The 21,740-nt window shown below is 45.4% G+C and overlaps 1 protein-coding gene across 1 annotated transcript in view; it reads right to left on the bottom strand.

Moving 5' to 3' along the window:
• The window catches only part of SYT16 (synaptotagmin 16), a 116,043-nt gene extending 94,611 nt beyond the window's left edge, over positions 1 to 21,432 (bottom strand). Inside the window, exon 1 of the mRNA XM_069783226.1 lies at positions 21,308 to 21,432. Coding sequence (XP_069639327.1) covers positions 21,308 to 21,320 — 13 coding nt within the window. The 5' untranslated portion in view covers positions 21,321 to 21,432. The remainder of the gene's footprint in view (positions 1 to 21,307) is intronic.
• Positions 21,433 to 21,740: the final 308 nt, after the last annotated feature.

Here is a 21,740-nt window from a genome sequence, read left to right as displayed (position 1 = left end):
TGGCATTAAGCCCTTTGGCTATCTCTCTTCTTCAAAAATCAAATCAATCTTAAATAATAACAGTATAAAATTAAGCTGATTTCATACTCTTTAATCTCAATCAAGTAAGACGGCACACATAGCTCAGTTTTAAACCAGAGGAAATAACAACCTTCATTCAGAAGGAGACTGTGTAGACAGGGATTTGGCACCATTCTGTTAATCCACTTTACAGTCACACCTTAGTTAATTAGAAAACACATAGGAAAATCAATTGGTACAAACATAAATTAACAGTGATCTCTATGTAATACCTATGCAACATTCATCAGGCAGTAGTCAATCAGATTAAAAAAGACTCTTACCAATAGGTCTCCCACTTGACAACGCTACATTTCAGTGTCTGAAAAACAGGGTGGTCCAACAAGCAGTTTGTTCAATTCAGCTGGCCAGCTGAACAAACCAACACCATCACCAGCCCTGAAAAATGCTCTATGCTTCCTAGGGGGGGAGTCAATCAGACTGATGCATACCTGCTCTGTCACAATACCTGCCCCTGACTTCAGACTCAGGCAGACCTGGAATAAGAAGGAAGGAAACCTAACAGGGAAAGTCCGCTGGGCTCAGAGAAGGCCAAGGAAAACATCTGAGGGGAAGAAAATGAAAGAAGGCAGTGCATTTGCAGTGGTCTAGAAGAGACCACACCAAACAAAAATGTAACCATACTGCATGTACGCTGACAAAGCACAGGTACCTCCATCGCACGCTCTGCAGCACAACACATTCTTGGCATCGCTGTGCTGTTCAATCTGTCCCGTGTCAGTCTGCAGTCATCATTCCCAATTCCAGCATCTTCCCTACAGGAGGCAGGGCAGGACACTCCTGCACTTCACAGCCAGGAGCTGAGGGCCTGAGCCACATCATACAGTGGCTGCAGCCAAGTCTTCTGCTCTGGCTGCTTGCTGTTGACACTGCATGGCCCTGTGGAGGGCAGAGGAGCAGGACAATCCCCTTAAATAGTCTGTGATCCCTCCAATATAACAGCTCCCTTTTGCAACAACTGGAGAGAGGGCAGATAGATACTGTTGCAACAAGAGAAATAAGACATGGCAGAAGTGTGGCATTTATAGGTCTCATATACCTTTTCTGTAAAGGCAGAACTGAAGAAAATAAAGAAAGCAGATGGAAGTGAGAGGGAAAACACTACTTATTTAAAAATTATTATTCTGGAAGTATGTATAAGCAATTTTCCTTCACTCAGGCTGAAATGAGAGCATATTGCATCTTATTTTTCAGCTCAGTCATGTAAAGTCCTGTCTCTCTTAACCACAGCTCTCCTTTTCCTATCATCATCTCTAATTTGCACAGATGAACAAGGTGCACTCTACTTAGAAAACAAACAAACAAATACACATTTCAAAAGTATCAAAGAGAGTTAAAAACACTAAACACAGGGATGTGTGTTATGTGATTTCCACAACATATATAAAGAAGCAGCTGTATTTCATTACATTACTGGAAGAAAGAGTCCCTAAACAGAGACAATGTATGGCAAAGGAGAGTCAGTTGTTTAATGCTGAGTCCACACACATTTTTGCATGCACCCAGAGCAACTATTTGGGATAATCTTCTCCTTCCTACCGTGAAAGGCAGTCAATTTTAATTTGGAAGAAGCATTGCTACTGTGAAACTTAATAGAAATCTATCATCCACTGACTTACAGAGCGATGTTGGTAGCACAGTCCTGGCTCAAGCACCTTTCTGTTGGATTTCAGCACTGACTCCTCAATGGCCATTACTGAAGGCACCTGCAACGCGAAGGACGCCCTGACTCTGCACATCCCCAGTACGTGCACCTGTGTGAGCAGCGTGCAGGTGCTGCACATGCCTGCAGTGAAAGGCAGCCTATGGCACCCCTGGAAGGACACTGAAGACAAAGCAACAACCCTTGTTGATGGCTATAAAACAGCAGATGTTACTGTATGTGCCTATTATTTGCTTCAGAGCTACCGGGGAAGAGGGTCACGGAAGCCAAGCACGCCTTCCAAAACATCCTTCGAGATAACTGTGCGCACATGTGCACACATGCGTGTGCACGTGCAGCTTTCCAAAGAGAAGTGGAGGCATCCGAGTGTGATTCCCCAATTTAACTCACAGCAAGCAAGTGCTCAGAGGACGACAGGCTCCGCAGGTCTCATGTGATGCAAGATGTGGATTTTGGTTCACTTTGCAGAGACATATACGGTCACAGGCTGGAGATACGGACGCTCTCATAAAGCAAAAATCCATGCCAAATGCTCATTAGATAATCAACCAGCTGCACACAAACTCTTTATTGGGTAGCAAGGAGCTACCGACCCCTTCTGACAGCATAAGCAGCCTCTAGGTTGTGGCTCAACATCCTTAAGAGCAGCTTGACATACTGAATCAACACCCTGTCATTTTGAATGCAGCCTTGTAGTATTATCTGTAGACGTGTGTATGGCACATCTGAGCTCCCACCTAAAATTAATTTGAAACCTTCCAGCACAGGGAAATTTTGCTTCAAGCTGTGCTCTGCTGACATGATGATTTATTGATTTATCTCTCTACAAGGAAAACAGAGAGCACCTCCAGTCAAAGGATATGTTACATTATGAGATTGTCCTGGAGGAGAGGGAAAGCAATGTGAAAACAAATAGTTCTTTTGTGGACTCCGCTAGATGCACAGGAAGGATAAGTTTTGGGTTGTTTGTTTCCCTAAATCACACACAAATATCCGGCAAGTTTTTTCAAGAGATTAAAACCTTTTCAACACAAGTACAGCCAGTCTAATGCTCAAAGTTCCTCTAAAAAGAGGATCAAGTCTTCTTGGTACAAAAATTCTCAGTAATCAAAACTTTCTGTGAAATAATAATAACAAAAACTTTTACTTAATTCTATATTATTTTTAACTATTTTAAGCAATCATCCTGCAGAGTAAGATTGCTGTGAAGAAAAAACCTGGAGGTACTCGTATCACAAGGATGCTGCACTGCCCTCTAGAGTCTCTGTCACTTTCTCATTCCAGCATCTAGACACAGATTCTTACAAACCTGGCTCTAAAGACATCACAGAGGGGAGTGCTATCTACCAGATATGAAGCACGGCCAGTAATTAAGACAAGAGCTCAGATTCAGACTCTTCAAGTGGTTCTCAGTGTTATTTTGGACAATATCTGCCCCCCTTCCCCACCATTATTTAGAAAGGCATATCCACAAATAAGGTATTGCATTTTAGGAAGGACTTTCAATATCAGTGTCTCTATATCCTACAGAAATAAAGATGCTAATAACGGTAAAAGCAAATATTGTATTTTTTCTAACTTGCTCCCTTCCCAAAAGCCACAACTATTCCTGTAACTCAGATCACAGGACGAAGAATCTATCTGGCTCCTTCCAAGATGGAAAATTGCTGCACTCAGACCTGCTGTGTTCAAACTCTGCGCAGTGCTACAGAAAGATGGATATTGCTCCTATGAGCGCTTTGTTTTGATTTTAAATTAGTTTCAGTTCCTTTCTCTCAAATTCATAATGAAAGATTCCCCAACACAGCTCACTACCATACATACCTATCCAGCTGCATGCAGCTAAACACCATCAATTTGTTCTATTCATAAGCTGGCAAGGAGAGGACAAAACATACCTTAACCCTAGCATATCAAAACTACACCTTCCACCAACACCACATCCTAACAACCACATGCACACAACTGCATCACCCTTGTAGCAGGTGGTGGTCTAGATACATTTCATCCTTCTGCACTGGGATTGGTAGAGCATCTTCTACACAACATTTCAGACCTCTTGCTTCACCCTTACTAGTTATGCATCTGAGCAGCACATATACTGTCCCAAGAGGTGACATCTGCCTTTCTGTTTTGAAATAAGCAAATATATTCTTTGTATCTGAACAGTGCTCAAAGGCTGTAGCTGATTTCAGGATTCCCTGATAAGCTCCCAGTACAAGATGGCTTACACCCTAAACATCACTTGGAGCCTAAAGAAGGAACAAAAAGGGGATGAAATAAGGACAGAACCCATTTTGTTTGATTTGTCACTGTCCACATCAAGTTGCACAAATGCTGTAGGAGACGATTCATTTCAAATATGTAATAGATACATGCCTGAAGGTACACACAAACTACCCTTGAAAGAAGACTGAGACATGGCTGAGCCAGCCTCTTGCTGTCCATTATCAGCTGACCTGCTGACCTTCTCAGCATCACAGCAGGAATAATGAGCTCAGCTCTGCAGAAGGTCTCAGCCTCATGAACCAGATGGGAGAAAGGGAGCAGGAGTAAGGAACTCTGGGGAAAAAGAAAAAAAAAAAGAAAGACTGCCCAGTTGCTAAAAGACATGCTGCGAATTACAAAACCAGGACTGTCAGGACCCCTCTCAAAGACCTTGGAGTTTATATTAAGTCTTATGCAGCCATGGGAAATGAAGCATTGCTAGAACATGGTTCTGGACCCTGCCCAGACCAACTGCTGGATAGCAGTGGGAATATCGAGGACTGTATTTTGTGCATGCAATTTTTAGGCACAGAGGATAGAGGCACAGAACACAGCTCTTAAAGAGTTTCTCTGGCTACATGCCAGTGTCTGGAAGAGGACTGAGGTCTCCAGGAGACAACATGATCCCTTAGTCTCCAGCAAACATCATGAAAGAGTCAAGAGGTTGGGGCTGTAAGGTTGTTCCCTGAAGTTTGCCTGTCTTCCCAAGCTCCGCATCATTTCTGCTGTACCCTGTCCCATGAGGCTTGAGCTTGCATGGAAGTTACAGCACATTAAACTCATTATGAGTCTACTTCAAAGTGAGCTGAAACACTTTCCAGGCTTCATGGACTGTCCCAACTAGACCTCCATTAACTGTCATGGGAGCTCAGATGCCTACCACACACCTTCACGTTCCTTTAATCTCACACTGAATCTCACCTCTGTTCTCAGACCCATCACAACGGCGTACAGGTGTGTGCTCTTTGGGAAGCCACACACCCTGCTTAACATGTTGTGTATGCAACACTGCCATAATTAAACCAGTGCAAGTTTTATGTCTGGACGTGACTTAAGTATACATTCCCTGTTTGCATCATTCTAACAAAATGGGGGATTTTTGTTTTGTGGTTTTGGTTTGCTTGTTTGGGTTTTTTTACAGAAGATTATATTCCCTCCGCTAACTCAGTAGTGTCCCCTCAATGTTTTGTTACTCCTTAGGCAATGTTTTTGGAAACTACTGAGGAAACTGCAAACACTGAGATACTGTTATCTCCGTCCAAGACAAAGTTGGAAAGCTTTTAAGTTGGCCAAATCACATTGAATCACACTCAATTAACCTAATCAAGTATTTCTCTAATGAAAACATACGTTTCTGGGCTGGCAGTTTCTGACTCAACCACAATTCATTCAATGTTAAGGAAAAACCATTAGAAAAACCATCTGTTCTCTTTAAATAGAGAAGCTATTTTTACCTTCATGATGAGCCCAAGTAATTATAAAACAAGTGGAGTGGGTTTCTAAAAGAAAAATAAAAAGAGAATTCAAGACAGCTGCTACCTTGTGATTATCACAGTACAAACATGTTGCTAGCCATGTGCAGTTTAGGCCTTACACTCATCACCCTGCTATGCATCATGTAACCTATTGTCATCCCATTAGCTGAAGGTACACAGTATATGCTACGGGGAGGCATAGGGGTTAGAGCGCAAAAGAGTGAGATTTGGTGAATGAATATTTACATACTAGAATTGAATGCCATCAGAATCCCAAAGTTAAAGTTCTCAGAAAAGGGTTGATTCTCGAAGGAAATCAGTGACAAAGTCCCACACAATTGCTATTTTTAGGTACCAAATTCAAAACTGCAGTCCTGAAAATCATCAGTCAGTTGACACCTAATCCTAGGGGATCTGACATTTTTTGCATTAAAATTCCCCAGGCACCCACCTGCTCATGGAAACCATGACAGTATTAACCAAATCAGCAGAACTCCCTCATACTTAATCCTTCCCATAACCCGTAACACAGAAACTTCTGCCTACGTTTCCTGATGAGCTTATCTATTACCAAAGAGATGAAGTACCGTATGAGATCAAGTGGGCAGCACCTTTCCTCCAGCAGTTGCGTGGCTACGGCTACAAGACAGGACAGCCCTGAGTGGAAGTCCAGGGTTTGCCTAGGAGGATCTGAACCCCAACATCCACACTGCCCTAGCCCGTGGAGTCCTCCTGGAGCACAGTAATTCTCAGTAAATCCTGCTGAAGCTGCTCCATTTAAGTGCTTAATGGACCAAAGAGGAACGCCAAAGGAGTACAACTCCATCGTGCATTAGTAAGAGAGTTACCTGACACAAGGCAATCTTGACTTCTTGCTCATGCTCCAGTGGTTGCTGATATTAACCACTGAGAATATGGGCAACAGTTCAGGAGCCTGAAAGCTCCTCTTTCCAGTCTCAGAGGGGTACATCTCCACACTATGCTGCTCCGCATTTCATATTGACTGACTTAAAATGATTCACACTCAGGCTGCTGGCTGTAGGGATTCCCATGGAGTGATCAGCACCTGGCTGATCACTGGATCTGTGTGTCTGTTCTGTTTACGGTCTGACAAGAGCTCATCATGGATCTTGCTGCAGTGCCTAGGAAGGAAACATTCATCCAGTGTCTCCAACCTGTGAGTGAGTACACCAAGTACAACTCCTAATTTTCCTTTGCCCCAACTCTGGAACCATCTAGTCATGGATTCAATGCTCCAAACGAACTCAATAAGTCCCAGACTGCTTATGACTCATCTACTGGTTTCAGCAAGCAACACTCACGAATGGTGCTCAGTGACTCCCAGCAGGCAACGGCTGCTGAGCAACACCATATGAGCAACTGCTCCTTCTCTTTCCCAAGGGCCCAGCTCTGCACAGCTCTCCTTCCCCTGGTCTCAAGGGAGAACAAAACACGAACCAGGGCAACAGCAGAAGCTCTGATGGCATCCCTCTGTCGGGCAGGAGACAGGGAAGATTCAGGAGAGTAAAGAACGGAACTGGGAAGAAGCAAGAAAGCAACAGGAAAGCAAATGGGGAGAAGAATAGCTCTGGAGGTCTGTCCTTGGGCCTTCAGCAGGGCAAATATGTGACTACACGTCCTGCACAGTTCTTGCTGAGGAAGCACTGAAAACAAATGTCCTTGCAAGAACCACTCCCCCCACCCCCCAAGATTGCCTATTGGGAAACCTTTAATCCATTCCTTTTCCCCCAAAAGGGGGACCTGCAGCTCTGTTGCCAGAGTTGCTATCAGATTTAAGTTATTTGGTGTTTTTCTTAACCCTGTAACACTTGGAACCATGTCATCACAAAAGAGAAACTCAGCTTTGTTCTATATTTTTGTTTCTAGCTCGCATGTTTGCAGGAGGAATATCTGAAAACCAGAGGCAGGCAGACTAAAGGTCAAAGAGTCAGTCAGGACACGTGCTCTTTTCGAGGCTTGAGACTACTGATTTTTCAACATTAGCTTACAGGCTTGAGAAGCCTGGGTCATGGTTTTGGAGCACGTGGCAACACTGTCACCTTGACCTCCTCACAGGATATCATTCAGACACACCTAAACCACTTTTCAGAGTGGCAGGGAACAGCACATCTCCTCTGCCCCTCCTGACCTTCGCAGCACACACTACAGCATGCCCCAAATAACAAAGAAATCCATGAGCAGCACCAAACCGGGACATGTTGAGTTATATCAGCACAGCCAGTACAACCATCAGTTTGAGGGCTCCTCCTTCAGGGTAACACTTTCTGTTTGTCTTTACAAAATTATGACTCTTTGATCATTTTGGAGCATTTTGTCATTTTGGACAGATCAGATCATGTGGCCAGCCATAGGGTTCCCGAGTAATCAAAAAGGTGGAAGGTTGCCAACATTTGGGCTAAAATGAGAGGATCATCAGATACAAACAGTCAAGACTCTGTAACTGAGCAGTGGGATCACTATATTTTCCCTCCCTTACTATGGCTCTCCATGACGTCAGGTGCACATCATATGGTTCTCAGTTGCATGAAAATGTTGGCATGTGGCTCTTGGAGCCAGGCAGGCTGACCACCCTTGATTACACAGCATCAGGAATAGCATAGAAAGAAAAGCCTGAATGTCGTCAGATCCCTCATCGTGGACTGCCTTAAAAAACATGGCAGAATTTCCCAACATAAATAAAGGCAATGGGAATAGACCTTAATTTGTTTACAGGCTGTCTTCTGACTCCAGCATCATGAAATGTACTCTGCTTCCATTGAAAACCCTATGATATGCCATATCCAACCATATAAAATCCAAGCTAAGGAGGGGAACGCTTTTTAATTTTTCACCGAAATGCAGGTAACAAATCAAATAATTCAAGCTTTCAAACAAAAACCAAAGTACTGCTGCAAAACGCTGTGAGCATTTGTACATTTCATCTATTACAGCTTCAGTAAAACCTTAACAAGCATTTACTTTGAAGTACAGCAACAGAACCGCCCGGACTCATTTCTCAGCAGGGCTCCCCGCACAGCTGTATCACCCACATGAGGACTGATGAATATAATTGCAGGGTGAAAAGTACAGAACTTCTAAAGTAATTTTTGCAACTGGAAAGCAAAATAACTTGTAACTATACCCATGCCTCATGGAGCATGCATGTTTTTTAAAGGACTATTAAAACGCAATTATCACAACTTCACTAACTAAAATCTAAGCCTTCATCAAACAATAATAGGTGCTTTACCTAAATGTGTGGATCCTGAAGCAAATGATGGGGTGAGAATCTCAACTGCTGTAACAACTTACTTTCTAGTCCTTGTGGCAATGCCACAAAAAATGCCTTCTTTCCTTTCATCTGCTCCTCTGGAACAAAACTCAGAGGATTTCAACTGCTGCAAAACAAGAAAGAGGACAAATCCTCCCACACATTAAACATTTTGTGCGCAATTTTTATGGTGATTGTATTATTTTTCAGGGTTGACTCAAAGTTTTTAAGCACAAAGTGTAACCATAGCACGTTATGCAAAACGGGCTTCAAACAGCAAAGCTTCTTAAGCATTTTCAATAAAAGTTATTGATAGAAAATGTTGGTTCCAAAAAGTCACTAGGAAACAAGAGAGAAGAAATACCCACTCTAGAACAGGCAGTGTTTCATCCCCCTCTGCCATTGTCTGATAAAAAATTTTAGGCTCATTTTGTCCAGTACAGAAGAGTACCAAAAAAACGCCACCCAAAAACGAACAAAAAAACAAACCTCAGCCTCACTACAGGAAAACCACTGCATCTTCTCAGAAATTCATTGGAAACTCCTGAGTTCTGGATACTGTAACCCACAGTCCTGATACATGCCAAAAATATTCCAGCTAACGCTTGTCATAGAAAGACAAGCCTCCTTCAAACAGAAGTCCTACATTAACATCTCCCAAATTAACTCGAGCAGTGGCTTTGCTACTATGTGGGTATTTCTGAACTTTCCCGAGATGTTTCATGTTGCCAGAGAATCCCACTCCCCAATTTCAAGGCTTGCCCTGTCCTTGGGGATGGAAAGTCTCATGACTGCAAGTCCTCTGAAATAATTCTCAGAAACTGGGCCAAGTGAATTTTTTCATTTATTTACTACGACTCAAACATTAAACAACACAGCCACTTGGTTTGGAGATGCATGTAAAGATATTATGGAAAACTACATTTATAACCACACATAACTTACTCCAGCCTATAGGCAGGACCCTCACCCTAATTTCACTGAAGGAGATCTTCACTGGCACAAGCAAGTATCTGTTATTTTCCAAAGGCCTCTGTTGAGCTCAGCATCTGTCCTCTTTCACACACACATTCCTTCCCATGCTTTTCTCCAATTTATAACCTCAGAACTTAAGAAACCACATTATAATACTTTCCCAGAGGGGAACTCTCTACCCGCACTTAGTTTTATTAAAACCTGTGTTTTTGGGAATGACTAGCCAGAGTCTTCTACCAATGACTGTCCTGGCTCTTAGTTACTGATAGTTTGTTAACCAATTGTGAAAAAAAACCTTTCCCTTCCACCCACCAGCCCAGCAACATCAGTGCCTAACTTCCCTCTGCACTGCAAAGCACACCTCACCTAAACGTCCCGTGCACAAGCAGCAATTTATACCAACGGCTAAGAGAGGCTGCATGTAGTTCACTGTTAGGTCTCAAGAAAGGGTAAACACAACACTGACCAAGTAACTTCAGTGACAACTCACTGCAAAACCACTACAGCACCTGGTCTAAAACCACTAAAGCACCACTAAATTCTTTGAGACACAGGTTTAAGCAAGCAGGTATATCTTATCTGCAGCCAACACACAGACACTGCAGGTAATGAGGTATCTTAGTCATGTTTTTGATTCTTAAATAGTCCATTAAAAAGGAAGGGTCACCATATCTTAGGAAAACACAGACCCTGCAAAGCTCCAGAGACCTTCGCATCAGGAACTGCAATCCCATCTGCAATCACAAAACACAGAGGTGAAGAGCAAACACTGCAAAATCCCTTTGGATGCTGCTACCTCTTTTAGCCAGCCGTGTGACAGTGCAGAGCACGGCAGGACACTGGCCCTCTCTCTGCTTCCCAGGCGAGCCACGCACATCTGGCCAGTGCACAAACACCCGAGGCACGCATCTGTCCATGAACCAGGGCTCTGTGTTAATTAGTTAATTAATAATTCACTTGAGCAGTTTACACAGCACAAACTATTGAAACAGCCTGCAATGAGCAAACCTGGCAAATGCTGCAGAAAGGGACTGCCCGCAAGGCAGCCACGGACCTTTGTGTACCAGGCCAAGGAACCGCCACCTCCTCCCAGGTCTGTGTTTGTTGGCAGGGCTTGTGGCCTCAACTAGCCAGTCCTGAGATTTATTCTTTTCTTGTCTCTCTCAGAGCAAAATTAAATACTGAGAAAGAGAAAAAACTATTAAAAATTTTTGCTGCAGACAACAACTGCAAGATCCCAATAATTACCACTGAACAGGCTCAAATGCTTATCTTCTGACCAAATTCACAATACCAGCAGGAATCAGCAGTGTGCAGATGCCCTCTATCTGCAGAATCCCCCCCTCCCACTTAAGAACTAATGCTTAGGAAAAGAGAAAGTACCACACCAAAGAGCAATAAATTCTTTTAGAAAGCTCTTTTCTTTCAATCATAGTGAGATACTGCAAAGGGCTGAGTAGATCTGTGCAAAAATCACTGGGTTTTGGTTCAGTCACCAAATATTTTTGTTTCAACTGCACAAGCACTTGGTTCTCAAGACAACATGATGGGAGATGTTTGGGGGATTTTTTTTAGATTTATATACATTATCTGAATATGCCCTCTAGACACTTTCGAGATGTCAACCATGTTCTGATTTTCCACATTTTCACAAGAAGTGCTTAAGTGTTTCAAAACTCTTTTTTTGACCAAAATAAGTAGGTTTGGTATCCGCAAAACTGTATTTTTTAAAATAATAGCCATCTGAAAACATGTCTGCCAGCTGCAGGAATAAGCACTATCTGCAATTCCCAGATGCTTTAAAACCCTATCAAAGCCAATGAAAGCTAATTAAGGCTGACCCTCACTACCTGGAGGCACCTAGCATCTTGTACATTTGAGTCACAAAAGCTCAATAATAATAATAATGTAGGCAATAATAATACCTAGCTTATATATAACACACTTCATTACAGAGCACTACAGAAACAGCAAAGGGAAACTGGTGCAGGGAGGGGAAGCAAAATGGCACAGCCTCTGAAGAAGTCAGCAGCAGAGCAAGGACTGATGCTGAACACAAGTCCCAGCCATGCCTCCTGCATGGGGCCAAGTGAGACATGAAAGGTACTTGTGAAATGAAGGGGTCAGAATGGTGAGGGGTGCTCTTAAGAAAGAAAAGAAACCAGTGCTGCTCAGACCCCCTGCACTCCTCTCACTAGGAGCTTTGGCCAGGAAGCATCGTACAATTTATTCCAAGCCAGAAATCAGGACTGTGTTAATGAAAAGATGCCATCCAGCTGTTCCACACGTGCATGCAATGCAGCTGTGATACCACAAGCAGAGGATGGAGTAGGTGTAATTTTGTGTTTGTATATGGAGAGTGGGCTCCATGATACCCTTCCAATATCCTTTCTTCAGTCAACACTCTATGTCCTCCTCAACCTGTCAGCTGCTTCTGATGCAATCATACACTTTGTTCTTGAAATCATATCCTCTCTTGGCTTACACAACCCTCCTTTCACACCTCCAACTGTTCCTTTGCATGATCTTCCCATCCTCTTCTGTGCCCTCCCCATCTCCCTGAGCTTCCCAGGAGACCTATTCTTTCTTTTTCTCCCTTCCATCTTACTTCCAGTCTCAGCCTCTATTTTTTGTTCACAACCCACAGCTCTGCCTCCACTCCAGGCTTATCTTTTCGTCCACACTAGATCTTGGCATGCCCTTCCAGTGCTCTTGCTGTACATCCTGTGAATCAGCTGAAACTTCAACATGGCTAAAAGCACAGCTCCTAATTTTGTTTGGCCCAAAATCAGGACATCTTCTTGTCTCAGAACTTGCTCTGGGGTTTCACACAGAGGAAGCATAGTAGTTTTTGTACAATGTCTGTATGGTTATGCACCTTGCAATCTACCCATACTCTTTTAACTACCTTCCTATTCTTCTCCATTTTGATTCCTGTGAGCTGCTCTTCTCAGGACTTCACAAATGGCATCTTGTCTTCCTCACACCCTCTAAGAAGGCTGCCACAAAGGTCACTTTTCATTGCTTTAACCAAGTCCTGCAGCTGGTCACACTGCTGATGGATAACATTGCTGTTGGCAAATTTAACCCACTGTTCACCTACTCATTTAACTCTTCAACACAAACCCAGTCTATCTTACACATAAAAAGGAACGTATCCAAGAAGTCCATTCCGGATAGCACAGCTAACATAGTATCCACGTCTGATTAAAACATGTCTAATTGGATTTGTTTACAGCCACTGTAATAGGCCAAGTACGTACATATCAGATAAACGGTTGATAACTACATTCTCCTCTGATTGGGAATTCATCTCCCAAAACTACATGAAGAACAGTCAGTGCAAAGTCTGAGTGCCTAAATAGCAACTAACTGCACCCGTTTGTAGAGTCAGTGTCTTCCTAGCCCCGAGACAGATTAGACTCAAGCCCTTGCTGAGTAATTGATCAAACTTTCTCGTGCACAGAGCAATCAGCAATAGATCATACAAATGGAAAGTGAACACAAGGTCTCCTTCATGACTACTTAACCCCACCAATCATGCCATCAACCTACCTAAGGCACATAAGAGGCTGCTTTTCAAAATAAAGCCGCCTGATGTTTTTAGATAACCTCCCCTGATAATTACGACTAGTCCTATTTACATAAGAGTCATCTCTACAGCTGAGCAGCACCATAGAAGGACTTAACCAGGCCAGATGGTACACACTTGTTTCCCACGTGCACGGGAACCAAAAGAACACTTCAAGAAAGTAACGCGCAATAAACATTACAGACTACTGCAGATGGGTCCCTCAGGAAGTGCTGGCATCATTACTTAGAGCAAAGGCAAGCCACAGCACTTCGTTTTACAAACCCTGACACAGCTCACAACTCACAGCCCTCTCACTGCTGCAGTGCTTCTAGCACAGGGCCTTTGTGCATCCACAGATGCACCACCACACTCACAAGACCTCCTCCTTAATTGCCCATCTGCACTGATCGGGACCCATTCCACGGTGACCTAAGCATACTAAATCAGTGCTACAGCCATTATCAGCAAGGCTCTGGGGCATGATTTGATTTAAGGTGTCCTACATGCTTGCTAATGTTTGGTTTGGTACCTCATTTGTGTCTTCAAACCTCTAAAAATATTTTTTAAAAGCCTGGCTCTAGAGTCCACAAGCCCAGTGGCCCATTAGCTTTTATTTTGTCAAAGAAGGAACACTGCCTACACCTCTGCAACTGCATCCCAGTTCTTCAGCTGAAGCACTCTCTACCCTCTCCTCCTAGGCATAAAAAGTTGCCTATCTTTGCAAATAATAATGCCCAAAACAAACTCTCCTCAGAGGCAGCATCCCTGGAGAATACCCCCCACTTGAATCAAAACAGGAAGGAAACAGATCTAAAACGTTCTCCAATTTATTTTGCAAGCTATTTTGAAGTCTGACTGTGTATTTGAATGTTTTCTCACGGGGACAGGTGCATAAGCACAAATACAAGCTCTTTATAAAAGTAACTGTGTTTCACGTATTTAGACAAGAACATACAAATGCAATCAATATTTTCCACAAAGCAGGCATTTTTCAAGATTTGCCTTCAACACAGCCGGATGTGATGCAGGTCTATTATTAGCAAGAATTTTAGCGATGCTACGTCAAAATGAAAAAACAGAGGTAACCTACAAAAAAAAAAAAAAATCTAACAGCTCTCATTATTTTCCAATAGCAGGTTTTTCATATGTACCAGTGTGGCAGTACTCAAGAAATCCTTCCAGAGTTATATGCAATTTTACAGTCAGGAATGAAGCATACAGGTGCAGGAGGTAATTTCCTAGGGCAACCGGCTCACAAGGGCAGCTGAGTCACAGCCTGAGGCAAGAGACCCTGACCACCACGGCTTATTGTCAGAAAAACCCTTCCATGCTCCTTGTTCCCTGAGCAACTCAGGATCACAGGTTACAGGAGACAGAGCTCACTCTGCTATGATGCCGTGAGAAAACACAGTGCTGAGGGATCATCCTTGTCACAAAACAGAGTTTTACTTGCACCTGAGAGATGCTGAGCTGCAATAGGTACGTATTTTCTCAGACTGCACATCAGGCATGCTAACTCCTAACACCACCGTAAAAATTCAAGACCCACATTTTCATGCCATCCAGAAAGACATGGGAAGCTAATAAACAAGACTCTGGATTGGTGTTGGCAGTTTATTCACTTATTTCCTTAAAGAAGCATCTACCAGTCTTGCCTGTATTTTCGTATTAACAAGGATCATAAGAGCCAAGAGAACAAGAGTATCACCCTCTGGACTGCTATACCAGACCTGCATCCTCTTCCTAGCATCTTCTTTAAGGAGAGTAATTCACTCAGGATTCAGTTACTGTGCCTAGGATCTTATTATTGCACTAATAAGTATCTGTGCCACGCTACGTCACCATGACACCCATGTACCTGACGTGATACAAATACATAGGTATAGATTGTTTAATTAAGAGCTTGTTCAAATGACCAATAGATGTTTAGCAGAGCGAAGTTGCCTTTGGGCGCAATACAGTCAGCACACTCATCCATGCAACGAACAGGGCTGCTGATGTAAAATGTGGTTAAGCCCCAATGCCACAGACCTGTGGTAGAGAACTTGGGCATCCCTGTAACACTGCCAGTTTCTCTACACATCCTAAGCCAGGAAAAACAAAACCCAGATACAATGGCATGAACTTTCAAATGAAAGCCAATATATCTACAGTATTTAAAAACTACTCTGAACAGTCACATGTATATCCCCTCTTTTAAATATATTCTCTTGGGAGGTTTTTAATTTAAAAATATACAGAATGTACTTAATATTGGGAGGATACCATAGAATCATAGAATCATTCAGGTTGGAATTTTATGCTCATCAAGTCCAACCATTAATCTAACACTGCCAAGTCCACCACTAACCCATGTCCCTATGCACCACATCTACACATTTTTTAAATACCTCCAGGGATGGTGACTCCACCACTTCCCTGGGCAGCCTGTTCCAAGGCTTGACAACCCTTTCAGTGAAGAAATTTTTCCTAATATCCAATCTAAACCTCCCCTGGCACAACATGAGGCCATTTCCTCTTGTCCTATCTCTTCTTACTTGGGAGAAGAGACTGACACCCACCTCGCTACAATCTCCTTTCAGGTAGTTGTAGAGAGCAAAAAGGTCTCCCCTCAGCCTCCTTTTCTCCAACAACCCCAGCTCCCTCAGCCGCTCCTCATAAGACTTGTTCTCTAGACCCTCCACCAGCTTCACTGCTCTTCTTTGGACGCGCTCCAGCACCTCAATGTCTTTCTTGTCGCAAGGGGCTGTCCTGGTTTCGGCTGGAATAAAGTTAATTTTCTTCCTAGTAGCTGGTATAGTGCTGTGTTTTGGATTCAGGATGAGAATAATGTTGGTAACACACTGATGTTTTAGTTGTTGCTAAGCAGTGTTTACACTAAGTCAAGGACTTCTCAGCTTCTCATACTGCCCTGCCAGCAGAGGCTGGGACTGCACAAGAAGCTGGGAGGGGACACAGCAAGGACAGCTGACCCAAACTGGCCAAAAGGGTATTCCATACCATGTGACATCATGCCCAGTATATAAACTGGGGGGAGTTGGCCGGGGGGCACCATGGCTCAGGGATTGGCTGGGCATCGGTCAGCAGGTGGTGAGCAACTGTATTGTGCATCACTTGTTTTGTATATTCTATTATTATTATTATTATTATACTATTTTCCCTTCCTTTTCTGTCCTATTAAACTGTCTTTATTTCAAGCCATGAGTTTTATTTTTTCTTCTAATTCTCTCCCCCATCCCACCGGCAGGGGGAGTGAGCAAGCAGCCATGTGGTGTTTAGTCGCCAGCTGGGGTTAAACCAGGACAGGGGCCGAAAACTGAACACATTATTCAAGGTTCGGCCTCACCAGTGCCAAGTACAGGGGGACAACAATCACCTCCCTGCTCCTGCTGGCCACACTATTTCTGATACAAGCCAGGATGCTGTTGGCCTTCTTGGCCACCTGGGCACACTGCTGGCTCATATTCAGCCGGCTGTCGACCGACACCGCCAGGTCCTTTCCCACCAGGCAGCTTTCCAGCCACTCTTCCCCAAGCCTGTAGCGCTGCATGTGGGTGTTGCGACCCAAGCACAGGACCCGGCACTTGGCCTTGTTGAACCTCATACAGTTGGCCTCAGCCCATCGATCCAGCCTCTCTAGAGTCCAGATCCCTCCTAGAGCCTTTCTATCCTCCAGCAGACCAACACTCCCGCCCAACTTAGTGTCATCTGCAAACTCGATCCCCTCATCCAGATCATCGGTCAAGATATTGAACAGAACTCACCCCAATACTGAGTCCTGGTGAACACGACTTGTGACTGGCCACCAACTGGATTTAACTCCATTCACCACCATTCTTTGGGCCCAGGCATCCAGCCAGTTTTTTACCCAGCAAAGAGTACGCCTGCCCAAGCCACGAGCAGCCAGTTTCTCCAGGAGAATGCTGTGGGTGCCAAAGGCTTGACTAAAGTCTAGGTAGACAACATCCACAGCCTTTCCCTCATTCACTAAGTGGGTCACCTTGTCATAGAAGGAGATCAGGTTAGTCAAGCAGGACCTGCCTTTCATAAACCCATGCTGACCAGGCCTGATCACCTGGTTGTCCTGTACGTGCCGTGTGATGGCACTCAAGATGATGTGCTCCATAACCTTCCCCAGCACTGAGGTCAGACTGACAGGCCTGTAGTTCCCCAGATCCTCCTTCCAGCCCTTCTCGGAGATGGGTGTCACATTTGCTAACCTCCAGCCAACAGGGACCTCCCCGGTTAGCCGGGACTGGTGATAAATAATGGAAAGTGGCTTGGTGAGCACTTCCATCAGCTCCCTCAGCACCCTTAGGTGGATCCCATCCAGCCCCATAGACTTGTGTGTGTCTAAGTGGTGTAGCAGGTCACTAACCATTTCTATGGCGGCTTCGTTCTGCTCCCTGTCTTCCAGCTCAGGGGGCTGGGTACCCCAAGCACAACTCGTCTTACTATTAAAGACTGAGGCAAAGAAGGCATTAAGTACCTCAGCCTTTTCCTCGTCCTTTGTCACTATGTATCCCCCCGCATCAAATAAAGGATGGAGATTCTCCTCAGCCCTCCGTTTGTTGTGAATTTATTTATAGAAACATTTTTTATTGTCCTTTGTGCCAGTAGCCAGATTAAGTTCTAGTTGTGCTTTGGCCCTTCTAGTTTTCTCCCTGCATAACCTCACGACATCCTTGTAGTCCTCCTGAGTTGCCTGCCCCTTCTTCCAAAGGTCAAAAACTCTCCTTTTTTTCCTGAGTTCCAGGCAAAGCTCTCTGTTCAGCCAGGCCAGTCTTCTTCCCTGCCAGCTCGTCTTTCAGCACATGGGGACGGCCTGCTCCTGCACCTTTAATACCATTAGAAGTGTATTCAAATGATCCACAGTTCTCTTTAGCACTGACCTGAACGGCATCCAAGCTGTGCTCATTTCAAATTGGGTTGAAGCCAAAGTTACTAGAGACCAAACTTCCCTCACTTCCGATTCTTCAGCCAGCAGAGGCAATGAATTATTTAACAATAAAAATCAGAGCTGACTGCTGTAACACATATTGCTGATCACCTCAAGTCATCACCACCACCTCTTCTGGGAGCCCAAAATCAGAGAAGAGAGACCCTCTGGCCATTATCTCCTTCTCTGAGGAACAGCTCTGATACAAGGACAGAAGTCAACACTACCTGAGCTATCAGGATGCCCCCACTCCTCCCAGTCGAGAAGAAGCCCCAGTTCTGCCAACGGTGCCACTGCTCCATGCAAGTATGGGCAGGGTTGGCAACTGCTGAGGTGCCTGTTGGATATAAAGCTGAACAGAACAATCCAGATTTCCCCATTTCAATAAAAATAATAGCTTATATCTGAGAGGAATTTAATACAAGTACACCAAATCCAAGGAATGCCAGCTTATTCATTTTAATATTAGGCTTCCCTCTGGTCTTTTTTACTTCAGGTTATTATTTCTCAATCAAAACATTTAGTAATTTTCAAACAGATGAGGAATTAACTGTTAGGTGTGCTTACCAAGATTGGGTATTGCAAGCTGCCAAGTAACTTAATGAACGCAAACCACACAGGTAGCCTTGAAAACAGGACACCCCAGAGCAAGTATCTCAGTTCTACACGACAAGATGACTAAGGCTGAGATACAGAGCAGGGCAGAAGAAAAAGAAGTTTGCTAGATCTGGACTGGCACACAAAACAATGGGCAGTGCAAGGTAATTCAATGGCTCTGGACCAAGTCAGATGAGTTTAGCAGGGTTTACTAGCTTGGGTCTGACTGCTGCACCAGTGAGAGGCACTGGCAGCCCCAGAACAGCAACACATGGAAGGAACCACAAGGAACAGCAACCAATAAAGCTCAAAGGTTTCCAACTTTCTCAAGCAAAGCTCAGCTAAAAGCAGGTTGGGAAATGATGGTCCACACCAAAGCTTCAGCAGCTAAACCGTAAGACGATGCATATGTCTCCAGGCTGCCTTCTTACATTTAAAATCACTGTATCAACACCTCACCATTGCAGTGATCAACACACTGATCATACTTCATGGTGAATCCCATCCCTCGTATTTGTTAGGCTTATGAGGAGTTAACTTACAGCATCATAAGTTACTGCTTAATGTTCTGTTTGCTGCTCTCTTCGTTCAATCTCCTCACACTTACAAGAGAGAAAAGAGCATAATGTGACTAGGTTAAAATCCTAGAAAAAAATTCCTCGAATACCCCTTCACTAGAAAGAACACCAACATTCTGGGTGCCCAGGTCTGATCTCAGAGCTACAACCTACAAAATGGAATCTCACTCGGTGCCTTCCTCACCCCTGCTACAATCCCAGGCTGAGAGAGCCAGTCCACACAACCGATCCAAGCGTCCTGTGCACCTGAAACCGACAACACAGGGTCAGGGTGGTAGGAGCTCAGCTGCCCCCACACCTTAACCAGTTGCCCACCGACTACCTCAGCACAAAGACTGAACCTACTACCAGAAGAAGAGGTACATTAAACAAACAATACCTCTTGTAAGTATTTGGAGGAGACAGAGCTGTTCTTGTTTAAGGAACAAAGCAATAGCTCTGCTGACTTTTGGATCAGAAGGATGTCTGATTAATTAAATATTGTACAATTATCCATTTCATATTTGTGCAGCAGGAACAGAAGTGAGAAGCCAACCCACAATATTTTTATTAATTTGTAAAATGCTATAAAATATAAACTAATGATAATTAAATTATGTACCGAGCCCTATCAGTGCCTTTGGATCTCTGCTTTGAGGATCTAACTAATAAAAGGACAGATTCTGCTACATAAAAGCCTACTATTACTCTGAACAAACCAGTCAGTTCCTAGTTCTCCTAAGGCCACCCTGAAGCACTGAACGACTCCACGTCACATCAGCCTGGGCCTTGCCTGAGATGACCCTTCCTTAGGGACGCAGCCTCAAAAGAAAACGAGGAACAGCAAACACAAGTGAGCATCACCAAATGACAAAGGAAGAGAGAAATTAGACTGCCCATTAAGTCCAATGTTTTTTAAAAGCTCAAGCCTAGGATTTTGCTCCTCAGAGCTTATAAACTGCTTCGTGCCATCCTGATATCTCTTAAAGGCTCACATGATTGTTTTCCCCCAAACCTGCAAAAGATATAGCAAAACCAACCCAGCAGTCTTCAGTAAGAGTTGATGTTGGTGTTTCTACGGTAAATCAGGAGGATACAGCCAGGACCGTGGCTAACAGTAGCAATTCGGGTTTTAACTCGCCGGTGCCGTGATCTGAAATATTAAGAGAAACACCTGCCCTCCGTGCAGCAGCACCACTGCCGCGGCCAAGACCTGAGCCAGGGTGGTACGTGTCCTCGGGCAGTACGTGTCCTCAGGCAACAACCTCATCAATCAAAAAATGGAAGGCGATCGTCCCTGAAATCATTTGCATTACAGCACGGTCAGAAAAACCGACGACTCCGAGTCTCTCGGACACAGACAAGTCTCCCGTAATACAAGACCACCTGTTCTTCATCAGTATCTTAAAAGCAGGCTTCCCTGTGTCTTTATTCCAACATTCGTGTCCGTGTGCACCCACCTACCCATCTCTTCCCATGCGGAGGGCGCAGGCAGCACACCCATCCCCACCACCACCGCCCCAACCATCCCCAGTCAGATCCCGGCGGCGGCAGGAGGGTGCACACCCGGCACACCCGGGCCTCCTGAGGGCGGAGGACGGACACCCCACAAACCCCCTTTTCCCGCCCGGCCGGGCCCCTCGGCCCCGGCCCCCGCTGCGGAGCGTCCCCGCCGCTCGCAAGAGGCAGGGCCGCCGGAGCGGGGCCCGGTTTCACCCCGCCGTGCCCGTCCCCCGCCGCCGCCCCCTCAGCGCCCCGCTCCCCTCAGCGCCCCGCTCCCCTCAGCCCCGCCCGGCGGAGGCGAAGCCCCTCACGGCCCGCCAGGGAAGGGCGCGGCCGGCGGCAGGTGCCTCAGCCCCGCTTCCCCGGGGAGGCCGCCCCCGCCCCGGGCGCCCTCCCGCACTCACCGTCCGTCGCCATGGCCGCGGCGGCGGCCCGGCCTCCCGCGCTCGCTGCCCGATGGCGGCGGAGCCCCGCGGCCGCAGCGAGGCGGGGAGGCGGCCCGGGCCGCCGCCGCCGCCAGCGGGGAGGGGGCGCGCTGACCCGCACGGCGCCTCCCCGCCTCGGTGCGGGGAAGGCGGGAGGTGTGTGTGTGTGTGTGTGAGGGGTCCCCCGGGGCTACGGCAAGGAGCGGCCCTGCCGCCTCCCGGGGCAGCGCCGGGTACCGGGGAGGGCTGTCCCGGGGGCCGCGGCCCGGGGGCAGAAAGCGTGAAGGGCGGGCGCGCCTCGGCTGCACCCCCGTCGCCCCGCGGCCCCAGGCCCTTCAGCGGGGGACTCTGAATTTCACAGGAAAAAAAAAAAGACTCTAACTTAGGAGGGGAAGCAGCTTCACCCCGTCTT

The sequence above is a fragment of the Haliaeetus albicilla genome, chromosome 5, assembly GCF_947461875.1.
Source record: "Haliaeetus albicilla chromosome 5, bHalAlb1.1, whole genome shotgun sequence".
Classification (NCBI taxonomy): domain Eukaryota; kingdom Metazoa; phylum Chordata; class Aves; order Accipitriformes; family Accipitridae; genus Haliaeetus; species Haliaeetus albicilla.
The sequence above is the reverse complement of the archived record's forward strand: the minus strand, read 5'-3'. Positions and strand labels throughout refer to the sequence as shown.